The sequence below is a fragment of the Acomys minous genome (genome assembly GCF_964271855.1).
Source record: "Acomys minous genome assembly, chromosome: 1".
Lineage (NCBI taxonomy): Eukaryota > Metazoa > Chordata > Mammalia > Rodentia > Muridae > Acomys > Acomys minous.
Window position 1 is genome coordinate 154,929,801 of NC_140483.1, and position 22,753 is coordinate 154,952,553.

The 22,753-nt window shown below is 48.2% G+C and overlaps 1 protein-coding gene across 2 annotated transcripts; it reads left to right on the forward strand.

Annotated features, from left to right (window-relative positions):
* Positions 1-3,392: 3,392 nt before the first annotated feature.
* BSPRY (B-box and SPRY domain containing) lies at positions 3,393-21,515 on the forward strand. 2 transcript variants are annotated; one of them, XM_084792762.1, is made up of 6 exons: positions 3,393-3,668; positions 7,499-7,597; positions 10,943-11,173; positions 12,785-12,810; positions 18,854-18,978; positions 20,178-21,515. In XM_084792762.1, exons 1-6 carry the CDS (start codon positions 3,426-3,428, stop codon positions 20,702-20,704), a joined length of 1,251 nt encoding a protein of 416 aa, XP_084648888.1. In that variant the 5' UTR covers positions 3,393-3,425; the 3' UTR covers positions 20,705-21,515. The 2 variants fall into 2 exon arrangements, with proteins under 2 accessions (XP_084648888.1, XP_084648889.1); XM_084792763.1 differs by having other exon boundaries at positions 12,788-12,810.
* The last annotated feature ends 1,238 nt before the right edge of the window (positions 21,516-22,753 follow it).

A 22,753-nucleotide genomic window follows, 5' to 3' on the forward strand; every position in this document is an offset into this window, starting at 1 on the left:
TCTCTCACACTACACAGCTGAGAAAGAGCAAACCCTACTATGTTCACATCCTTTCCCTTTCTCCCTCCTCCTTCCTGGACGTGATAGCCCTGCCTAATAAAAGAGGTGCCACTTCACAGCGCACCCTTTAGTTCAGCGGGCTCATTTGTGTCCTAATCACGGGCTAACTGCTAAAAAGCGCAGACTCTTGGTCCTGCCGCAGACTTAGTAAATCATTTCTTACTAAAACATCTATTTCTCGCCACCCCTATTTCTTTCTTTCTTTTTTGTTTTTACCACCCCTATTTCTTACCTTCTCCCCCCACTCACCGTGATTCAGAAACTGCCCAAAGTGTCAAAGCCACCGCCTAGGAATTTCTGAGTGTGGCAGGCCTGGCGTCCTGCAAGGCCTGCTATGCTTTCCCGGGGTGGGGGTGAGGGTGGGGGGTGGGGAGGGGGTGGGGGAGGAGGGGAGGAGGATTTGTAACTTCTCCCTTTCCTCTTTGTTCAAGAACAATCACCCAGGGTTTCTCAGTTCTGCCTCCCGTTTATCCTAAAAACAGAAGCCTGTCAATTACTCTCCAGCCACCACTTTAGTTCAGGCTACCATCATCCAGAGTGTAATGTGCGAAACATGACCTCAGAAGCTTTGTGTGCTCTTCCCTTATGGCTGGCAGTGGGACAGATGAACCCAGATTTCTAAACAGAAATCCACTCGCCACTGAGCACTCCGCATGAGCTAGGCCCTCTGCCTGGAATCGTGTCTGGTGACTTGGCTGCAGCTTCACAGAGCACCTCACAAGGGCCCTCCCAGTGAAGGTGTCCAGCTTCCCCCAAGGACCTCACAGAGTATCTTTCTCTGTCCCCACACAGATTCTTCTTTTGGACAACAGCAACAACAACAAAACCTAATACAAGTCCTATTGACCATGACCTGTCTCCATCTCTACTTCAGAGGAGGATGAACGCTGCTTTGAGGTACCCTACTCCCATCCCCCCAACCCACAGGACCACTTAAAAAAAAAAAAAGAACTTTTATTTTTTTTACTTTTAATATTTATTTTCTAATTATGTGTTTCCATGGGGGGTTGTGTGCAGATGAGTACAGGTGATTGTGGGGGTCACTGGATCCCCTAGAGCTAGAGTTACAGGTGGTTGTGTGGTAGGAACAGAATTCAGATTCTCTGCAAGAGCACAATTCACTTTTAACCACTGAACCATTTCTTCAACCTGCCAGACCACTTTTTTTTTTTTTTAAATGCCAGGACCACAGCCCCAGCCCCACCAAGAACCTCATATAATTTGCATTTTGAAACTTGCTGCAAGTACATTCCAGGTCCTCATGTGTATAATGAAGGCATTTCTTGTGCCTGGTTTCTCATGCCTGGTACATGTTAAACTCCCAAACCAAGCACTTCACAGATAAGATTGCATTTAATTCATGAGGCAGGCCTCTGAGCGAGATACACTAGTACTCCACTGTATCAATAAAGATAAGGGGTCTAGAAGAAGCAGGCTACCTGACGAAGGACGTACAGCAGCAGGCTGTTATGACCAATAACCCTATATTACCACGTTCTCACCACATCACTTGGCACATATTTGCATATTCGAGTGGCCTCTGTCCATACTGAAAGGATAGCTCTACTCAGGACTACTTTGAGTGGCCTCAGGCCTTTTAGCGGCACTCAAATCTAGGGTCTCAGCCAGGCCTGCAAAGGAAAGGTTTTATCCTGTTTATGTAGAGGGCTCAGAGGGTTTCAGAGTAGAGATGCCCAAGGCCCCAAGACGCCAGCTTTGGACTAGGAGCAGTTTTCCCCACATGGCAGGAGCACTGGGCTGCACGCCCAGCAGAGGGCTCCCTCTAGGCTCAGTCCAATGAGAGGCAGAGGGAACCTCAGGCATGCGTCAGTGGTTTGTTGTTCTTGGAATGGGGGTTTTGGTTGTTTAATCCCTTACATGCTTCTTTGCACGTCGTGTTTTCTTCAAAATGGATGTACATTGCTTTCTTCTCAGTGTTAACTTAAAAAACACAAATCTCAAATGATCAAATTCAGAAAATGTGAATGCAAATACACTACTTGGAAAAGCAGCCTTTTCAATAGGTCTTGATATGTGGTAACTTAAAAATTACTCATTCCAGCCAGGTGCAGTGGCGCACGCCCATAATCTCAAGCACTGGGGGAGGCAGGCAGATCTCTGTGAGTTCGAGGCCAGCCTGGTCTACAGAGTGAGTCCAGGACAGCCAAGGCTACACAGAGAAACCCTGTCTTGAAAAACAAAAACCTACTCATCCAGGTAATGTGAAGTTAAACTGCTTGGGTTTGCTATCATTGCTACCAATCAGGAACTGTGAGGCCACAAGTTACTTAATTTCCATAAAACAGTAATCAGGGATGGGATAGGCCAGAGGGGGAAGGCACTTGCTGCCAAGTCTGGTGACCTAGGTCCAGTTTCTAGGACCCGCAGTGTGTAGAGAGGGATTCCGCTCCTGCCAGTTCTTCTCTGCGTACAAATGCACTGTGGTACATGCACTTCTACATATTTACACACACACACACACACACACACACACACACACTGAACAAATATGATTTTAAAAGGTGTCATAAAAGTGGTTTTTCTCCACTGCTAGCAGTGTTAAGCTGCTGCGTGCTCAACATTGCTCATACTTTTTTTATTTTTTTTTAAAGTCTTTTGTCTGTTTTAAGACAATGTCTCACTCTGTAGCTCCGGCTGGCTTGGAGCTAATAAACCAGGCTAACTTATCTCACAGAAACCCTCCAGTGTCTGCCTCTTGAGCACTCAGACTAAAGGCGTGTGCCACCATTTACAGCTTGTGTTTTTATTTTGGGTGTCTTTGAGACAGAGTCTTATGTAGCCCAGGCTGGCCTCAACTTTGTATGTTCAAGGATGACTGAGTTTCTGATCTTTCAACCTCTATCTCAAAATTGCTAAGATTACAAATTTGTGCCACCACACCTGACTCATTTCATGTGCTTTAATTTATCTACTCCTCAATCCAAATCATGTGATAGAGATCTTCTCAACCCCGTTTAATAGTCAAGACCACTGAGGGCCTGAGAGGTGAGCCTGGATTTAAGACACTTGCCTAAAACTGCCTCTCGAAGTGGCTGTTAAAAAATGCACTTAGCAAAAACCTGACTCTTCGTAAGTGCTTAGTAAGGCCTTTTTTTTTTTTTTTTACAGACACTAGACTGTTGTTTGTTAGTTGTTTGTTTTAAAAACTTGGGCACAACACAACTTAATTGTACAAAGACCAAAGCTTGTTAGTGCAGGAAGAACCAACGTAGCACCGTCCAGCGCGCGGGCGCAGCCTGGGCGGAACAGGAGCGGAGAAGGCGGGGCCTGGAAGGGCGTGGACAAGAGAAGCCACGCCCCCTGTACCTGCGACAGGTGGAGCGCGCGACGACGGGCACTCGGCCATGTCCGCGGACGCCTCCAGGCCGGAGACCGGCCCAGGGCCCGGGCCGGGGTCGGGGCCGGGGCTGGTGCGGGAACCCAGGCTGGGGTCCGAACCGGGCCAACTGTGCCCCGAGCATGGCGAGCCTCTGAGCTGGTTCTGCCTCTCGGAACGACGGCCGGTGTGCGCCGCCTGCTCCGGGCTGGGCGGCCGCTGTCACAGGCACCGCATCCGCCGGGCGGAGGAGCACGCCGAGGAGCTGAGAGTGAGCGGGCTTGGGGCCGGGAACTGGGTGGCTCTCTCGTCGTGGGGGAAACTGGCAGGGACCAGGGATCAGGGACCCGGGCTGGGGAAGGGTGGCTCTTCTGTTGCTTCCCTTGCAGAATGAGGTGGTTAAAGGTGTGACCTCTGGAGTAAACTGGATCCAAGTTCGAATCCTATCCCCTCCCTGTGAGTCACGGAACCTAGCTTGGTGTCTTTCATCAGTAGTTTCGAGGCACTCATAATATCACATGATTGTTATAGCTAACCTTGGAAAAACTTAAGTTCCCTACTCACTCCACTCAGAGTCTCTTCCTCTCCCCTCAGGTTTCCTGGTGAGGGATTCAGTTCCCTGCCAACCTGGCCTTGACTGTAATTGAGGTTGGTGGATGGGGTAGGGAGAATGACAGGACGCTATCTATCTCCTAAGGCCTCCTCATCTCCTGGTTTAGTGTGGCTCTAGGCTGGCCATCTTCCTGTTACACCCCACCCCCACCCTCTTCCCTGAGCTGCAGAGATTGGAGGCCAAGTCACCTTGGTGCTGCCGTCTTCCTTTCATCCTAGTTGTGGCCCCTGGGGAACTCCTTGCAATTTGATTAAATGGCTTAATTCTCCTAACCCCACCCTGGCATTGAGCCCTGCTGTGCGCTGAGAACTGTGCATCAGGACATCCACCCTACTCAAACCAGATTGTAATAAACACACCTTACCCGGAGACTGGAGCCAGCTGGTTTCAGTTACTCAGTGATGATGAAAATAAACTTGAGTAAAGTTGATAAAAATCAGCTTGCGGATTTTACAAATCCCATCTTATTCCATCCAGGCTGGGCTTCTGAAGTGTGGGTTCTAACTCAGGTTTTTCAGATGAGGAAAAGGAGGCCCACAGCAGGATGGTAACTCCTCCCAGACTCTTAATGTTCAGGGCTTACCAGGGGAGATTTCATTGACTGGGCAAGAGGAAACCACTTTTTAACCTCAGTGGTTAGGAAGAGGAAGTGACCTAATGGAAAACCTTGAAAAGTAGCCATCATGCCTAGCGGAGTGGTGGGAGGGGTGAAGGCTGGGGCAGGATGGCGGGCTTGGTACTCTGTGCCAGGTGCCTTCTCTGGGCCACCCTAAGACCTACTTACACTTATGTCTGGCCTTGGCTTAAGGGAAGTGAGTCTTGCTCTCTTTCAGCCTTCTACTTTGGAGACTGGGTTCCCCACCCCAGTTTTTCTTTTTAATATTTTATTTAAATTTTAATTTATGTGCCTTGGTGTGAGGGTGTCAGATCTTAGAGTTACAGACAGTTGTGAGCTGCCATGTGGGTTCTGGGAATTGAACCCGGGTCCTTTGGAAAAGCAAGCAGTACTCTTAACCACTGAGCCATCTCTCCAGCCCCTCCCCATCCCAGGTTTTAAGGAGAGCCTCATGCATTTTAGACCCCTGAGCTACACCCCCAACCCTAGAGCACACAGTGCCTTTAGCACAGTCTTCCTATCCCTGCATCTGGAGCGCAGTCACCACTGACCTGGACAAAATAGGACTAGTTCAACACTTAGCTTCTGGATTCATGCCTTGAACTAGTTAGAAGGCAGGCTTGCAGGGCGTGGTGACACAGGCCTATAATCCCACCACTTGGGAGGCAGAGGCAGGCAGATCGCTGTGAGTTTGAGGCCAACCTAGTCTACAAAGTGAATCCAGGACAGCCAAGGCTACACAGCGAAACCCTGTCTCCAAACAAACAAACAAAGGTAGGCTCAGGTTAGGACCAGCCAAGGTGCCCATTATTGGATGAAGGGATAAGAGAAATTCAGACCTATTCACATGCATGCACACACACTGGAGTATTATTCCATAATACAGAATAAAATTATGTGATTGGCAGGAAGATGGATTGGAGACAACCATGTTAAGTGAAACAAGCCTGATTCAGAAGACAACTGTCACACATTTTTTTTTCACACAAGCCATAAAAAGACAATCTGAGCTGGGTGTGGTGGCACACCCCTGCACTGCAAAGAGTGTTGGGTTTGAGGCCAGTTTGGATTTCGCAATGAAGCTTTGTCTTAAAAACAACAGCAAAACCCAAACTAACTGTGATAGCTCTAATCTGAGCACTGGGAAGGTAGAGGCAGTGGGAGTTCTGTGAGTTCAAGGCCAACCTGGTCTACAAAGTGAATTCTAAGACAGCCATGGTTACACAGAGAAACCTTGTCTCAGAAAAAAAATTTTTTTTTAAGTAATAAAAAGAGAAAGAGAGACATGCAACTTAGGGAGCATTAAAGAAGAGAGGATTAGGGCGGAGGGAGGGAGAATAGTGAGTGAAGGATAGATGTGATACAAGAGTCACAGTGGAACATTCTATATAATTAGTATATACCAATAAAACTTTAAGCTAAGCCCAGTTCTTGTAGTCCCTGAGTACAGGATGATTGCAGTGCCGCAGCTTTCAATGCTGGGAGGCAGGGTTCCCGGAAGAGGCAGCTGGTCTGCCTGGCGGCAGGTGGCATTGGCGTTCTTAGGGGCTGTAATAGATGGGCTGCTGCTTGGACGAGCTCCAGCTGGAACCTGCTGGAAAGGAGTGGGAAAGTCCAGCTCTTCCCATGCCTCCTAGAGCGAGCCTCTCCACCCACCACCCGCCTCAGCTTCCCCATTTCTAAGCCTTTCCCCGCTCCTTTATGGTTGATATGAGTGACTTTGGGAACTGAGAACTGCTGACTTGCTGGTGGTCAAGGAAATGAGGGCTCATCGCCAATAAATGTTTATTTAAGGCCTTTATATGTAGGAACTCCATTCTAGTTGGTAGGGCAGGGGTCAGAGAGTGACAGTTTTGCTCCAGACAATTTCCAGTGACACAGGGAAAAAATATATATATACATACATACATACATACATACATACATACACATACATACACATACATACCATAGGTAGGTAGTCAGGACTTATAAGTAAGAGAAATAAAGCAGGACTAAGACAGGGGTAAGTCGGGGAGAACCTCTGTGAGGAGGTGACGTACAGGTGGATTGAGGGAGCAAGACACTCAGAGACTAGCTGGAGGCAGAAAGAAAAGTCCAGAGGCCTCAAGGCTGGGTAAACCCGGTGTTGTTGAGGAATGGCAAGGTTAGTGTGAGGTAGGAGGTGGCTTAAGAGACGAAGAGTTGTGCCAAGTAGGGCCTCTTGGCTAAGAGACTGTTCTCACTGTGACAATATTGAAAAACCATTGGGAGGTTTTGAGCCGGACTTGGCCTGCACTGGTTGCCTCAGGGGAAATGGCTGTGGTAATGGAGAAGCATGAAGGTTGACAAAGGAGGTCCAACTTCGGAGTTCTCACAGGCTCCCTCTGAGGTGACGGCCAACTACACCGAATAACGGAAGTGGAAGAAGTCAGTGGTGAGGAGAGGAGAGAGGAGGGATGTTGAGACAGACCTATTAAGACCCAAGTGTCTTTTGGGGAGGGTTTTTTTGGGGAATGGAGAGGCATTGAGACAGGGTTTCTCTGTGTAGCCCTGGCTGTCCTGAAACCCACTCCTCAGACCAGGTCCGTGCCACCACCGCCTGGCTAAGGCCCAAGTATCTTGATGGCCCCAAATGAGTTACTGGAATGGGGGGTGGGGGGTGGGGGGGGTGATCCAGTGTTAGTGAGCCAGAAGGAAAGATATGGTGGGCATATGTGGGATCCTTGACATAAAGTTTTGGGGTAGTATTGGTTTTTTTTTATAATGATGATATCTGGGTTTGCACCATAGGGGTGGGTAATTGAGGGTGGCATACAAAGGACGAGTCACTCAATGCCTGAGTGGCTCATGTACGTGAATAAAGACGTGATAAACGCCATTTGTGTTGCAGAACAAGATTGTAGACCAGTGTGAGAGGCTGCAGTTGCAGAGTGCTGGCATCACCAAGTATGTGGCGGACGTCCTGCAAGGGAAGAGCCAGGAAGCAGTGGTAATTGTCCCTCGCTCCTCTCCACACTGTGCCTCCTCCTAGGATAAGAGCCTAGCCCAGCTCTAGGACAGTCTAAGATCCCTTCCCTAACCCTCAGCCTCATTGTGCGGCTGGAGGAGCTGGCTGTCTCTTTTACTGCACAGATACAGACTAGAAGGCGTCGCTCTTGCTAACTTCGGGTTAGAAACTTAGAAACACTAGTACCTTTCTTTTCACAAACATTTTAGATTTATTTTATTTTATTTTATGTGTATGATTGTTTTGCTTGCATGTATGTATGTGTGCCCTGTGTATGCCTGGCACCTGCAGAGATCAGAAGGGGACATTAGGTCACTTAGAACTCGAGTTATAGATGGTTGTGAGCCACCGTGTGGGTACTGGGAAATGAACCCAGATCCTTTGCAAGAGCAAATAGTGTTCTTAACCATTGAGCCATCTCTCTAGCCTCAAGACTTATATCTTTTACTATGGAATTATTTTGTTCACATCTGTAGGATTATGAAATTCCTTAGGTACTCTTACATGGTTTACTCATTTTTTTTTTAAAGCCAGTCTGAAGCATTGAACCCAGGGTTATGTACGTGTTAGGCAAATGCTCACCATTGATGCATTTCTCCAGCCCTTTGGAGATATTCTTTTGTTTGTTTTGTTTTCTTTATTGAAACCATGTTTCATGTAGCCTAGGCTGGCCTCAAACTTGCTAGTTAGCCAAGAATTACTGATCTTCCTGCCTCTGTCTCTGGAGTGCAGAGATTACAGGCAAGTGCCTCTATGCCAGGACTCTTTGAAGTACTCTTATGACAGTTTTATTCAGCAGGTGGCAGAAAGCATCCCTATTTGAAGATGGGGAAATAAGTCTTGCAGAAGATGTCAGTTGACCTTCCTGAGGCCCTACTGCTTCTCTGCAGAGTCAGTTCTATGTCCTGGATCCTCTGGCTCTCAGCCGCTGCTGCTGCTGCTGCTGCTGCTGCTGCTGCTGCTGCTGCTGCTGCTGCTACATTGCCCTGCTGATCCTTCATTCAGCGCCATTGTTATGCCTTCTCTCTCAAGCAGCTCCCTCAGGGCAAGGCCCCATGAGTTTCTTTTTATATCTCTCCTAACCCACTCCCACACATCCACATAACATACAGAATAACTTTGGCACAGCCTTCTTTAAGTTTCTTTCAGTTGCAGAAGCTGAACTGCCATAAACAAATAGGGACCTTCCTGGCAGGGCGTGGAGGGGGGGGGAAGGGGGGGAGGGGGGCCATCTCTCAGAAGCTACAGGGACCAACACCAGCAAGGAGTCCCAACTAGTGTGTGTTGTCTCCACTTCGGTTTGCAGGATGATATTGATCTCTCTACCTCAGCCTGACTTTTGCTCTCTCGATGTTTTTATTTTCTTGTCCTATTGCACTGGCGATGTTGTAGACTAGAAGCTACAGCGGCAGATCCTGGCTTTAAGCTTCCAACATCCCACTGCTTATTTAACAGATCCTTACTGAGTGCTTTCATATAGCAGGCACCATTGGCCTGTGTGCTAGGCATTTTACAGTGAACGAAAGACGAAAATGTCTGTTTTCACGAATGCTACATTTCTGTCAGAAGAGATGGACAATAAAGAATGTCAGAAGGTAATCAGTTCTTTGAAGGAGATGTAAATAGGAAAGGGGGACAACATGTCTGAGGACAGGGGTTCAGTTACTTATGCTGTGATAAGGAATGCTCTCATGAAGAGAGCTGGCAAGATGGCGTAGCAGGTAAGCTCCTTGCTGCGGAAGCCTGATGACCTGCATTTGTTGCCTGGAACCCACATAAAGAGAGGAGAGAACTAATCCCATACGTTGGAAGACAAGAAAGTTTCTATTTGCTCAGAAACCTAAAAAGTGTGGTAATGGACCGCAGAGAGGCTAGCGAGTGCAAAAGCCCTGGGCAGCAGGGCGCCTGACCAGCTGGAGCAGTAGAGCCACACTAGGCTGAAGCATTTGAGCAAGAAAGACATGAGAAAGGGGTAAAATCAGAGAAGCAAGAGGTTCAGGGAGAAGCTGGGCCTCATCCTCTTGGTCACAGAGGAGTTCACCTCCATTTCAGATATAAAGAGAAGCCACTGAAAAGCCTTTTTTTTTTTTAAAAGCAGAGTAAAATAAAGTGAAAAACAAGTTTAGAGGGGCTGGGCTCAGTGGTTAAGAGCACTTTCTACTCTTCCAGAGAACCAGAGTTTGAATTTGGTTGCTAGCACTTTGGGCTCCCGGAGATCCAATATGCATGTGGCGCGTGCACACACAGACACACACACACACACACACACACACACACACACACACACACACATATACAGGTTAGGGGCAGAAAGATTGACACTTCAGTTTTAAAAGGAGCCCCCTTATACAATTATAGTAGGAAGTGACCATGCGCAGCAAAAGTGAAGACCAGTAATCCATATGGGAACAGTTACAATAATACAAGAGAAGTGAATGTGGCCCAGACTCAAGTAGGTTTCCTTGATCGTCAGTAAGCCATTCTGGCTGTCCTTGGCCTTCTGACATGAAGAAGGCAGCTCTACTCTGACTCATCTGGAAGGAGTCCAAGTGCAGGTGTGTTATGCAGCAAATGGAGGATTGATCGCCTGGCACAGGGGAAATAGTGCTAGACTGACAACTGGGAAAACGGGCATCTGGTTCCACCTCGGCCACCGGCTCGCTGTGCCAGAGCTAGCAGGAGGTTTTCCCTACGGCAGCAGGAGTCCCCCACTCAGTCACTGAGGCCACATTTGCAGGTACATGCTGCATGTCAGACACTGGCTACTGGGAGCTAGAAGATGATGCCCTTGGCTGTCTTTAGCTGAGAATTTTCTTCAGAGCTCCTCTAAGGAACATACAAACTCTTGCTTTGGAACCAGCTGGAATGAACAAGCCTTGGGAGGTGATAGGGTTTCGACCTCAAGCAGAGTGAAAGTTCAACTAGAGCCGCGTTGGGATTGGTCTAGACGAAGATGGCTCGTTAAGGCCCTTCTGCCCTGTGATCACTATGATCCCCTCCCTTAGTCTCATGGCCACCATGTTTCCAACTGTGAAATGAGCAGGCAATTCTAATTGATCTCTAAGCTCTGTCCGCCTTCTATACTGTAGCCATGACCTTCTGAGACATGGCTTGGATGTTGGGTCTCAAGTTTCTCTCTCTTAGACATTTGGAAAATCTAAATGCTGGGATGTCAAAGTAAATGGCGCATGTACCTTTATTCTCCTTACTCTGTCCATGGCAGACATTGTCAATCGATGTTGGCATCGTTTCCGCCAAGCCCGGACTCTCCTGCTTGTGACTGGGGCTTTGCCAGGACCTAACTCCTCGCGTTTTATCTCTTGCCAGAGCATGGCTAGTGCAGCGAGGGAACTGGTCATCCAGAGGTTGAGTCTGGTGCGGAGCCTGTGTGAGAGCGAGGAACAGCGGTTATTAGAGCAGGTGCACGGCGAAGAGGAGCGGGCCCACCAGAGCATCCTGACTCAGCAGGCACACTGGGCTGAGGCCGTGCAGAAGCTGGACACCCTCCGCACCAGCCTGGTGGGCATGCTTACCCACCTAGATGACCTCCAGCTGATTGTAAGTCAGGAGAGGGTGAGGGCACGAGAGTTTGGCCAGGTTTCCCCAGACCTGAAGCCCTTGAGAGTGCCTGTGGTGGATGGCAGTGAGCCTTTGGGACAGGAATGAGTGACAGTAATTTTTTTTACCAGTCTGTGAAGCTTCTTGTATGTGGGCCCATCTGTGCACTTCCTCAGCAAAGAACCCAGCTAAATTTGCTTGGCCAAAAGCCCCCACCACGGCCATCTGATAGTCCTTGGCATTTATCAGACTCCGTATCTCCACTCTCCTGAGTGATGTCTGATCACTCTGGCCTGTCTTTAGCAGGAATCCTGTTAGGTGGGTTTTGCCTGGATCCCCCTTCCCCTCAACATGTCCACTTAGTGGCTTTCCACCCACCGATCTCATCCTGATCCATGGCCTTCAGTTCCCATGGTGTATACAGAGTTGAATCCAGTCTTTCTCTCATGGACTGGAAGATGCCCTTGCAATGGCCCCTATATCTATCTTTTTACTATGTTTAAGTAAATATCATCGACTCATTAGATTTTTAATATGAAACAGGAATAAAATTATCTGAGGATTTTGGCACCTTATAACCATATACTTTCAATGTCAAGCAAATGCTTATTGAGTGCCTAAGTGCTCTCTAATGGGGCGGGGTTATAAAACACGGCTACAAATGCTCCCAGCCTCACCCAAGAGATGAGTACATACAGTGACAAGTAAGATGTGTCACTGCAGCAGAGGAATCCTGTGGAGGCCAGGACACTCCCAAAGCAGTTGGAGTGGATCATAGACAGCTTCCTGGATGAAGTAACTTAGAAGTAAAAAGAAAAGTACCCAGGTACAGGGAACTGGGGAGGTGGAGAAAGTTCAGAAGTACACAAGGGAAAGGCTGTGCTTGGTCCAGACAAGGGCACTGATACAAAAAGTACATTCTTGGTATTATCCGACATAAGCACAATTACTATTCAGACTGTTGCTTTTCAAAGTACTTTATAGATATGCAGCTTCCTCCAGTTTTGAGGGGACGACGGTAAGACATCTGAGCAAAACTGTAGAGCAGAGAAGAGTGCTGAACAACCAGGTCAGCCCCCTGCCTTCCAAGTAGGGCAGCCATGGAGACTGCCCTAGATTGTGCATTTGTTCAGCATCAGCTTCCAGGCAAGGGCACATTCTGTCCTAGCTGCTGGGACAGTCACAAGAAAGGACTCAGAAAGGCAGCAGCCATCTAGGAGCTGGTAGTCTGCGTGGTGGGTGGCGGTGGGGAGGATGGTCCTGAAGGGAAGGGAAGGGAAGGGAAGGGAAGGGAAGGGAAGGGAAGGGAAGGGAAGGGAAGGGAAGGGAAGGGAAGGGAAGGGAAGGGAAGGGAAGGGAAGGGAAGGGAAGGGAAGGGAAGGGAAGGGGAGCCTGGGATGCCTCAGGGTAGGAGGCAACGGTGATCCGTTCTTTGCATGTGTTGGGGGGGTAGGGGAGCCTGTGGGTCCGTGAGAGACAGCAACCCGGAAAGCTTTGCCTTGATCTTTTCTATGGAGTCTGCATCTACACACAGTTGTACACAGTGAAGTGCGCTCAGGTCCACTTGCTGGGTTTCTGCTGCTGGTCTGACCTTGTTTTCTTCTCTTGCAGCAGAAAGAGCAGGAGATTTTTGAGAGGTGAGTGTGGTTCTGTGATTCGCTCCGGCAGTCACCAAGACCCCCAGTCTTTCTGCCCAGGCCATTGCATTCCAGGCATGGAGCTGAGCAACTTCCTAGAGCCTGGCTCCAAGGCCAGAGATCATCCCCGACCCCCAACCCCGCCATGGCCTCTTTAATCTATACAGAAAGGCAGTGAAACCAATATTTATTAGCCAGGGTCTTGCCCTGGGCTTTCCTAAACTTTTCCTTATTTCAACTATGGTTCCCTGGGTTAGGATGCTGAGGCCTGGATTCACTGTCCCTTTCTTGTCTCCTCTTCCTTTCCGCAGTGAAAGAATCTTCAAGACTTAAGTCTGCATCGCCACTCAGATTTCCCTTCTTAATTCTTCAGTACTTAAAGAGTTTCAACAGGTCCTTCCTGAGTGCTAAAATGTTGAGAGGCCAGTGCCTGAGGAAATGACCAAGTGGCTAGAACTTGCCAGGCAAGGTGATTAGCCGTGCTGCTAGGATTGTTGCCTGGTGGTATAGCACTTTTGCCTAGCTTGTACAAGGTCCTGGATTCAATTCCCAGCCCTCTAAAAAGAAAAAGAAATTGAAAGTTAATAGCAAGTCTTCATCAACTCTCCCAATCTCATTTCCCTAGAAATACGGTTGGATTCTCTCCTCCATGGTACTGGGCACTGAGCTCAACTTGACAAGTCTTATGGCAAGCACTTTTATCCATTGAGTCAGCTCACCCGTCTTAGATGTGGAATTTCAAATGTGGCTGTGTGTGTGTGGGGGGGGAATGTTTGCCTGAGTGTGTGCACATGTGGAGGCCAGAGGTTGACTTTGAGACTTTGAGAATCTTCCTCTATCTCTCTCTACATTAATTTTTGAGACAAACTCTCTTGCTTAACCTGACCTTACCACTTTGGTACATTGGCCAACAGGCCCCCAGGATCCACTTGTCTCCACCTCCCCAGTGCTGGGGTTACAGATATGCGCTGCCATCCCAAACGTTTACATGAGTGCTGGGGATTCAAACCTGGCTCCTCGTGCTTGCACAGCAAGCACTCTACCCACTGAGCCATCCTCTCAGCCCTGGTGGTGGTGGTGGTGGCGGCGGCGGCAACAGTGGTGGTGTGTGTGTGTTTCTTTTTTGCCTCCTTTTAACAATATGTATTTAAACAAATACAGATGGGATCATTTTATACCTCTTATCTTACTTGTTAGTGCCTACTATGGAAAAAATTATACATCAGTGCATTTAGATTTATTTCCCTCCCTCCCTCCCTCCCTCCCTCCCTCCCTCCCTTCCTTCCTTCCTTCCTTTCATTTTTAAGAAGGGTCTCACTATTTAGTACTGGCTGACCTTGAACTCCCTGTGTAGAGCAGACTGACCGCAGACTCACACAGTTCCTCTGCTTCTGCCTGCTGAGTGCTGAGATTAGGAGCGTGCACCGCCACATTCGAGTTACCTGACTCTCTTGAAAGTCTGTGAAGTATTCCACAGTAAGGATGTCAGTCCCAACACCATACTCGCCGCTCTCTGATAAAAATAGATTCTATTAGATTTAGTTGTTTTGTTTTATGTCTATGAACGCTTTGCTCTCTGTGCACCCCATGTGTGTGTGCCTGGTGCCTGTGTAGGTCGGAAGAGGGCATCAGAGCCTCTGGCTAGAATTATAGATTCTTGTGAACCACCATATGAGTTCTGAGAATCCAGTGTGCATCCTCTGCAAGAGCAAGAGGTACTCCTAACCGCTGAGCCATCTCTCTAGCTCACTTTCTCTAACTTCTATTTTGTTTATGGTGCTGGGGACCCAACTCAGAGCCTTGTGCATGCTAGGCAAGAGTTTTGTCTTTTGGTTTTGAGACACAATCTCTTGTAGCCCAGACTAGCCTAGAACTCTGGATTCTTCTCCCTCTGTCTCTCTAGTGCTGGGACTCCAGGCTCAAGCTACTCCGTCATTTAGTGCAGGTTTGACCTGCTCCTCATGTGCGCTGCCACACTCTGGCAGTCTCCTCGTTTAGTTCAGCACTACTGTCATCTTCCCCTACACTCTCTATCCTTATCATGAAGCAAGCTGATAGAACCCCATCTCTAATTTGGTGAATTTTGTTGTACATCAAGCTTGTGTGGAGTTGCAAACATGGCATAGTGAGCTTTACTAGAGGCCATGTCCTGCCACAGTAGCTCTCGCACTTCTGCTCCCATCTGTGTGGCTCTTGTCTACTGTCCCTGTCATCTCCTGTGTGCAGTGCGTATAGATAACCTTGTTTTCTGGACCATCTTAGGATATGTTGCAGATAACATGAATTTTGTTTCTAAATACTTCAATATAGCTCCTGAGAGCAAAGATGTTTTCCTATATAATCCCAGGATAAAATTTAGGGAGTTAAATCATTGGCTTAACACTATTTTCTCATACACGGTACATATAGTCCATATTCAAAGGTTGCCAGCTGATCCAAACATTCTTTTTTTGTTGTTTCTTTTGACTATCCTGGACTCACTTTGTAGAGCAGGCTGGCCTCGAACTCACAGCGATCCGCCTGCCTCTGCTTCCCACGTGCTGGCATTAGAGGTGTGTACCACCACTGCCCAGTGCCAAAACATTCTTAAAATGGGGATTTTGTTTTGTTTTCTCCTGATTCACATGGTCTTCTTCAATTTGAAACTGTCCCTTAGTCTTCAAGAGTTCAGACCCCTTAGGGAATATCATTCAGTTTGAAAGAATAATATTCCTATAGGACTAGATTTAGCTTATCTGTTCCTGGGGCTGGGGTGCACATCGTAAGTGTCGAGTTCTCAACTCATCATGTTGTGGGTGCTGCTGTCACTGTTGCATTATCAGGAATATTGAGTTTGAGCACTGAATGAAGTGCTAGGTATTTCAGGTCTCATCAGCCAGGCTCTTCATTATGAGGTTGTATTTTCTCTTCATAATTAATGAGTGATTCTCTGTGTATGTTCTCTCTTGCCTTCCAGACTTTTAAACCAAGAGTCTTGCATCCATTGTTAATTTTCTGCTTGAGTTATTTATTTATTTGCTTACTTATTCCCACTCAATGCTGGTCACAGATTCTGGTTTTATCTGACACATGGTAACCATCACTGCCATCGTGGTGATTTTGATATTCAGATTGCCCCGCCTTTGACCAGTAGAAATGGGCTTGTCTACTGCACACAGTAGACAAGAAGGTCCACATCTTCTTTGAGCACTTTCTTACTGTGGCACAAAAAGATGTGGGAGGGCTGGTGAGCTGGCTCAGCAGCTAAGAGATGTTTCTCTTCTTGAGGAGCACCTGTGTTTGGTTCCCAGCACCCACATTGTGGCTAATAACCATAATCTGATGTCCTTTTCTGACTTCCCTGGGCACCAGATACACATGTGGTACACATACATACACATATACATAAAAACAAGCCAAATACTTATATACATAAGATAAATCTAAAAAGTATTCTTTAAATTAAAAAAAATTATTTTATATATATTTTTTCGAGACAGGGTTTCTCTGTGTAGCCTTGGCTGTCCTAGACTTTCTTTGTAGACCAGGCTGGCCTCAAATTCACAGTGATCTGCCTGCCTCTGCTTCCTGTGTGCTGGGATTACAGACATGCGCCACCACGCCCAGCCTAAAATTTATTTATTTTTATTTTATATGCATTGGTATTTTGTCTGCATGTATGTGTGTGAGGGTGTCAGATCTTGGAGTTACAGACAGTTGTGAGCTGCCATGTCTCAAAAACCCGACAACAATGATAAATAAAAATAAAATAAAAAGCCAGGTGAGGTGGTGCATATCTGTAATCCCAGTACTTGGGGAGGCAGAGACAGGTGGATCTTTGTGAGTTTGATGCCAGCGTGGTCTATAAAGTGATTCCAGCACAGCCAAGGCAACACAGAGAAATCCTGTCTCAAAAAAACCAATTAATGAATTATTTAAAATAAAAAGAACCCCAGCTCCCAGCATGGCCAATAGCTTTGTTCATTTGCTCAGTCCCTCTGTACACACATCATTGAATTGCTGAGTCCATATTTCTCTCACTGACAAACCCACTAGTAGAATTGAAGACTTGTGTGTGGTGCCTCGTGCTCCGGCTGAAGCTATTTTCTCTCAAGGGCTGTTGTCAGGCCCGTCTCGGTGGAATCTCACTTATCTGCTGAGAAATGCGTTTGCTGGCTCTGATGTTTCCACAGTCGTGGTGGCTGGGCTCAGCTCTTGGCCTAAGAGTGGCAGCAGGTCCCTACTGCAAAGATGGAATGCTCTGCTTCCAGCTAGGTGCTGCTGATTTCAAGTCCCACTCTCTACCTTGGGGCTATGACTTTTGTGTTCTAAACCACGCAGTAGCTGGACCACATGGCTCTTTGTTGACTTCCATCCACGTGTGGGCTCGTGTCTGTCCTGGAGTGGCAGCTTAGTTGCTGGCACTGCCTCCTCCCCGTCTCCACCTGTTCGCCGGGGCTTCTCCGCATAGAGCGGCCATGCTTTGAGAGCACAGGCTTTCTCTTGTTCTGGCCTCAAAGAGCCTTTGTTACCAGGCCTGCTGTCAGCATGTACACTTCGCCATTTCTGAGGCTCTGCTCATCCCAGGCCAGGCCAGTCAGTGACAGTCTCTCAGCGACCTTGCAAGCATCAGAGAAGCAATGCTGAATGGCCTCCAGCCATCCCCAGAGTGACAGGTGGTAGGAAAGCTCTTTCTGAGAAGCCAGGTCAGAGGACTGTAAAGCGTTGGGTAAATTCCCACTTCATTTTTTGGTCCCCTTTGGAGATTTCATTTCATGTCAAGGAAGGAAAAAAAGTGTTGAATGGTGCCTGGGCTTCATCCTGAGTTTGTTTATTTGTTTGTTTGTACAAGGAAGCAGGACTTGAATCCAGCTCTCATTTTTCCTGCCATAAAGCTCTGTTCTCATGTCAGATGGGCCTTCCTATGAGTGAAGTTTAAGTAATCATGTATAGAAACAGTAAACACAGAGGCCAAACAGCTGGATAAATGGAAACTTGCCCCCAAGGCATTTCCTCCTTTAAATTTTCGTTTGTTTTTAACATTTATTTATGTCAGTTTTGTATATGTGTGTGCACCTGTGTATATGTATGTGTACCACATCTGTGCAGGGGACTGAAGATATCAGAAGAGGGCATTGGATTCCCTGGGATTGAAGTTACAGATAGTTTGTGAGCTGCCATGTAGGTGCTGGGAATTGAACCAGAGTCTTCTACAGGAGCAACAAGTCCTCATAACTGCTGAACCATCTCTCCAGCCCAAGTTGGGTTTTTCGTGTGTGTGTGTGTGTGTGTGTGTGTGTGTGTGTGTGTGTGTGTGTGTGTGTGTAAATGCCATTGTGCATGTGCCATGGTGTGCATATGGAGGTCAGAGATGCTCTCAGATGCTGTCTCTTGCCTTCCATCTTGTTTGAGACAGGCGCTCCTTGTTGTTAGCCATGCCTGCACCAGGCTGGTTGGTCGTTGAGCTTCCTGTCTCCACCTCCCACCTCCCCCAGAAGCACGGGGACTATAGGTACTGGCCTCTTGTTTGGGGCGTGTGTGTGTGTGTGTGTGTGTGTGTGTGTGTGTGTGTGTGTGTGTGTGTGTGTGTGTGTGTGTGTGTGTCTCCTCTCAGAGTCTCTACGAGGATGTTTTCAGCTGGCAACATCCAAGCTCCCCCAAGAAGTGGCTCTAATTCTAAGTGTAAAAACATCCTGCTCTCTCACAAGTCTGTTCCCCATCCCACACTCAACACAAAAACATGTTTTCTTTCCTACATCACAGAGGTTCTCTGACCCTCTGGAACTGGAGTCACAGGTGGTTGAATTGGTGCTGAGCTCTCTCCAGTCCCTGCCCCAACTTGTAATACCAGCCCCAAGAATATATTTGCCTACAGACTGTCTACTTTGCTGGAATGAAGGCCCCTGGGGGCAATTAGCCCCTTTCCCTTCTGGCTAATACAATTATGGTGTCACCTGACTAAAGGAAGGCTTTTACTTCTATCTTCCTCCCCTCACCTGTAAGTCCAGATGTATTTTCCATAACCTTCCTGATTCTCTCTCTCTCTTTTTCCCCCATGCATAAGGGCCGAGGAAGCAGAGGGCATTTTGGATCCCCAGGAGTCGGACAAATTAAGCTTTAATGAGAAGTGCGCTTGGAGCCCACTACTGACTCAACTCTGGGCAACATCAGTTCTCGGGTCTCTCTCAGGTCAGGAGCTGCAAGCATCCAGCATTGCCTGCCTGCCTGGGTGTTGGGGGTGGGGGTGCTACCGGGCATCAGTGGGTCTGTGATGGCAGCTTTGGTAGCCGCTGATGTTGGAAGCAGGCTGTTCAGTAGGGCCAGGGCTGTGGGTGGGGCTGAGCACATGGACCAGATGCTTTCCATGTCCAGGCCATTCCCACTTCTCTGTGGTTAGTACGGAGTTAACCGTGTTCCTTTAAGCTGTGCCCTCCTTATAGCTCACCTTGCTGGGGCAGCTCTTTACCACTTATTGGAAACCTCAGGGTTCTTTTTAAAAGTAGAATGACATTCACCTGGAGGGCATCTGGGTCCACCATGAAGCCGCCTGGATTTGCCTCGCTCATTTATTTAACAAACATCAGCTTAAATGGTTGAGTGAAGCGATGCACATATGTAAGCCCAGATGTGCACTTGGGTGGCTGAGGCAGGCAGATTCTGAGTTCATGGACAGTCTGACTAACTATAGTCCTGAGACCATCTCAGGAACAAGAAAACAATAAAACATCCACTGGTGGTGAACATGGGCCTGCTCCTGTTCTGTAAACTGGGTGTCAGAGATGAACCTGTCTCTCTCTCTCTCTCTCAGAATTCTCCCCGGTTGGATGGAAGCTCATATGGCTAGTAGTGATAGATCGAAGCTTTCTCAATTTTAATTCTTCCCCTGCGGACTGCTGGTATCCTGTTTCCTAGTTTCCAGGCTCTGCCCTCAGGATATCAGCTCTGGAAGACGCAGACAGGATCAGCTAGTACGCAGTATGATAGGGGAATACTAAAATACTGGGTCTTCCTTTGACCCTACCACCAACTGGGCATGGAGATTTGGGCAGCTGACTTCTTTCTGGCCCTTACTGCTATCAGAGTGTGCAGATGAAGCTTTTAGATCAATAAGTACTGTCCTCCTGGCTACAGTTACTTAGCAAGTATTATACATGAGGTGCTTAAAACATATTGTTTTATCTAGTCCCCATGACTACCCTTTAAGTCCTATAAGCGAAAAGTCCTCTTTGGTCCCCACTTTAAAGATGAAGAAATGGAGGCTCAGAGAGTAAGCATGGCGTGTCTGAGGTCTCAGTGAGGGCAAGAAAGCCTTTAACTACCTGGTAGTCAGAGATTAGGAATAGGGTGGGGAAAGGACCCGGTACAACCTTGACAACTCTTTCTGGCAGGCATGGAAGAGGTGCTTATCGACGAAAGGACTGTCAGCCCCTTACTGCATTTGTCTGAAGATCGAAGGACCCTGACCTTCAATGCCAAGAAGTCCAAAGCCTGCTCGGATGACCCAGCGCGCTTTGACCACTGGCCCAATGCCTTGGCTGCCACCGCCTTCCAGGCTGGCCTCCATGCCTGGATGGTGAACGTTCAGCACAGTTGTGCTTATAAAGTAGGCGTGGCCTCAGCCCAGCTGCCCCGGAAGGGTTCTGGCAGTGACTGCCGCCTCGGCCACAATGCCTTCTCCTGGGTCTTCTCCCGTTATGATCAAGAGTTCCGTTTCTCACACAATGGGCAGCACGAGCCTCTGGGGCTGCTTCGGTGCCCGGCACAGCTGGCCATGCTGCTGGACCTGCAAGCGGGAGAGCTGGTCTTCTTCGAGCCTACCTCGGGGACTGTGCTTCACGTCCACCGCACATCCTTCCCTCAGCCACTCTTCCCAGTCTTCGCTGTAGCTGACCAGGTCATTTCCATCGTTCGCTGACCTCCGGCCACGGTGAGACCAGGTCCATGTCCCCATCACCCTTGCAGGTCAGGCCGTGCTTCCAGCTAATGTGCTTCCAGCTTCCTCATAATGTGCGCAGCAACGTTTGGAGAGACGGGGATGTGCCTCAGACTCAGACGAACTGGTTCGATGTTGGTCATCTGAGGCGATCCAGATTCTCTCTTGGCCTTATTCTCCCAAGCCCACGGTGCTGCCAGGGTCTCACTAACCTGTGTCTCTGGCATCCAGCATGGTGCCTGGTGTGTGGCTGGTGTGCAGCAAGGTACAGTGAGGGAGCAGATGGCTGGGCAGGCAGGTGACCAGTGGTGTGGCAGTTTCTAGAGAGGCACTGCAGCTGGTAGAAGTGCCTCACTGCAGAGAAGCCTGAGGTGAAGGTTTCCGAGACCCTCAGTTCAGTATTTCTTAGTCTGTTTCATGACACACCATGTGGAAAGAATATTTTTCTAACACACAAAGGACAACCTTCCAGGCTGCTTTTGGCTGGAAAACTGGCCTGGGAGTGTCCTGCCCTCCTCCCATGTTCTGCTGTGGCCCTGGGATCCTATCTCTGGGAAACCTGCTTGCAGCACAGTTGTTGGCATCTGCCCCAGGCCCTGAGGCTGAGCTCCAACATAGACCTGTACCTGTGATAAGGGTGACAAACCGCCCCCCTCACCGTGCTGAGCACCACCCACCCTGACTCTTTCCTTACGTGGAGACCTGGGTTGAGAGCTTCAAACCAGAAGAGCTGAGGGGAAGGGAGGGCTAGCCCTAATGAATGAATTGAGCATTATTAAAGGTTTCTAAAGACGCACTGGTGTCTTTGCTAGTAACTGGCTCCGTGCTGAGTGGTAGCCTCAGGTATATGCTAGAAAACAGTTGAATCACGTCTCCACCTAGCAGAAAGAGCCTGGAGACGTTATTGGAACCTGAGTTGAATTCCCAGTCCTGCAAACAGAAGAGTGTGAAAACCGATCGGGTGGTCACTAAGTCTGGCTGGCGGACAGCGTTGCTTTGCTTTGGCCCCTTATTGCCATGTAGAATGTGGTCCCAGGATGAATGGGAAGAGAGATCTTTGGAGAACAGTGTGTGTTCATATGTGTGTGTGTGTGTGTTTGAGTATGCATGTATGTACATACATGCATGTGGGAGGACAGAGGACAGCCTTGGATGTCATCTTCAGAAGTGCCATCACCCCCTTTGAGACAGTCTCCCTTGGCCTGGAGCTCATCCAGTAGGCTAGGCTGGCCAGTGAGCCTAAGGAACTGTCTGTCTTAGTCTCTCCAGGTCTGGGATTCCAAGCATCGATCATCACACCTGGTAAGTGTATGTGGGTTTTGGGGATCAAATTTGGGTTCATGTTTGCAACGAGCAAGCATTTTACCAATTGAGCTATTTCCTTAGTCCCTTTCAGTTGCTTTTCAGTTTACTGTGTTTGTCTAATATGGGAGGTACTGCGGGCCATGGTGCACAGGAGAGAGCAAAGGACAGCTCGGTGGAGTCAGTTCTTTCCTTCCAAGTCTGTGGGGACCCGGGTCAAACCCAAGTCATGAGTTTTGACAAGTGCTTTTTACCTGCTGAGCCATCTCACTGCCCTCCCCACCTTTTTGAGTTTGTTTGTTTGGTTTTTAATGTTCCTTAGTGTGTGACTGTTACGGCATTTTCTTTCTCTCTCTTTAAATATTTGTTTATTTATTATTATGTATACAGTTTTCCCTCTGCATGTCCACCACATGCATTAGAAGAGGGCACCAGATCTCATTATAGATGGTTGTGAGCCACCCTGTGGTTGCTGGGAATTGAACTCAGGACCTTTGGAAGAGCAGGCAGTGCTCTTAACCTCTGAGCCATCTCTCTCTCCAGCCCCTCTCTTTCTTTTTCAAGACAGCATTTCTCTGTGTAGCCCTGGCTGTCTTGGACTCACTTGGTAGACCAGGTGACCTCAAACCCACAGAGATCCTCCTGCCTCTGCCTCCCAAGTACTGAGATTAAAGGCATGTGCCCACACACCTGGCTGGCATTTTCATTTTTTTAAAAAGTTGCACCCAA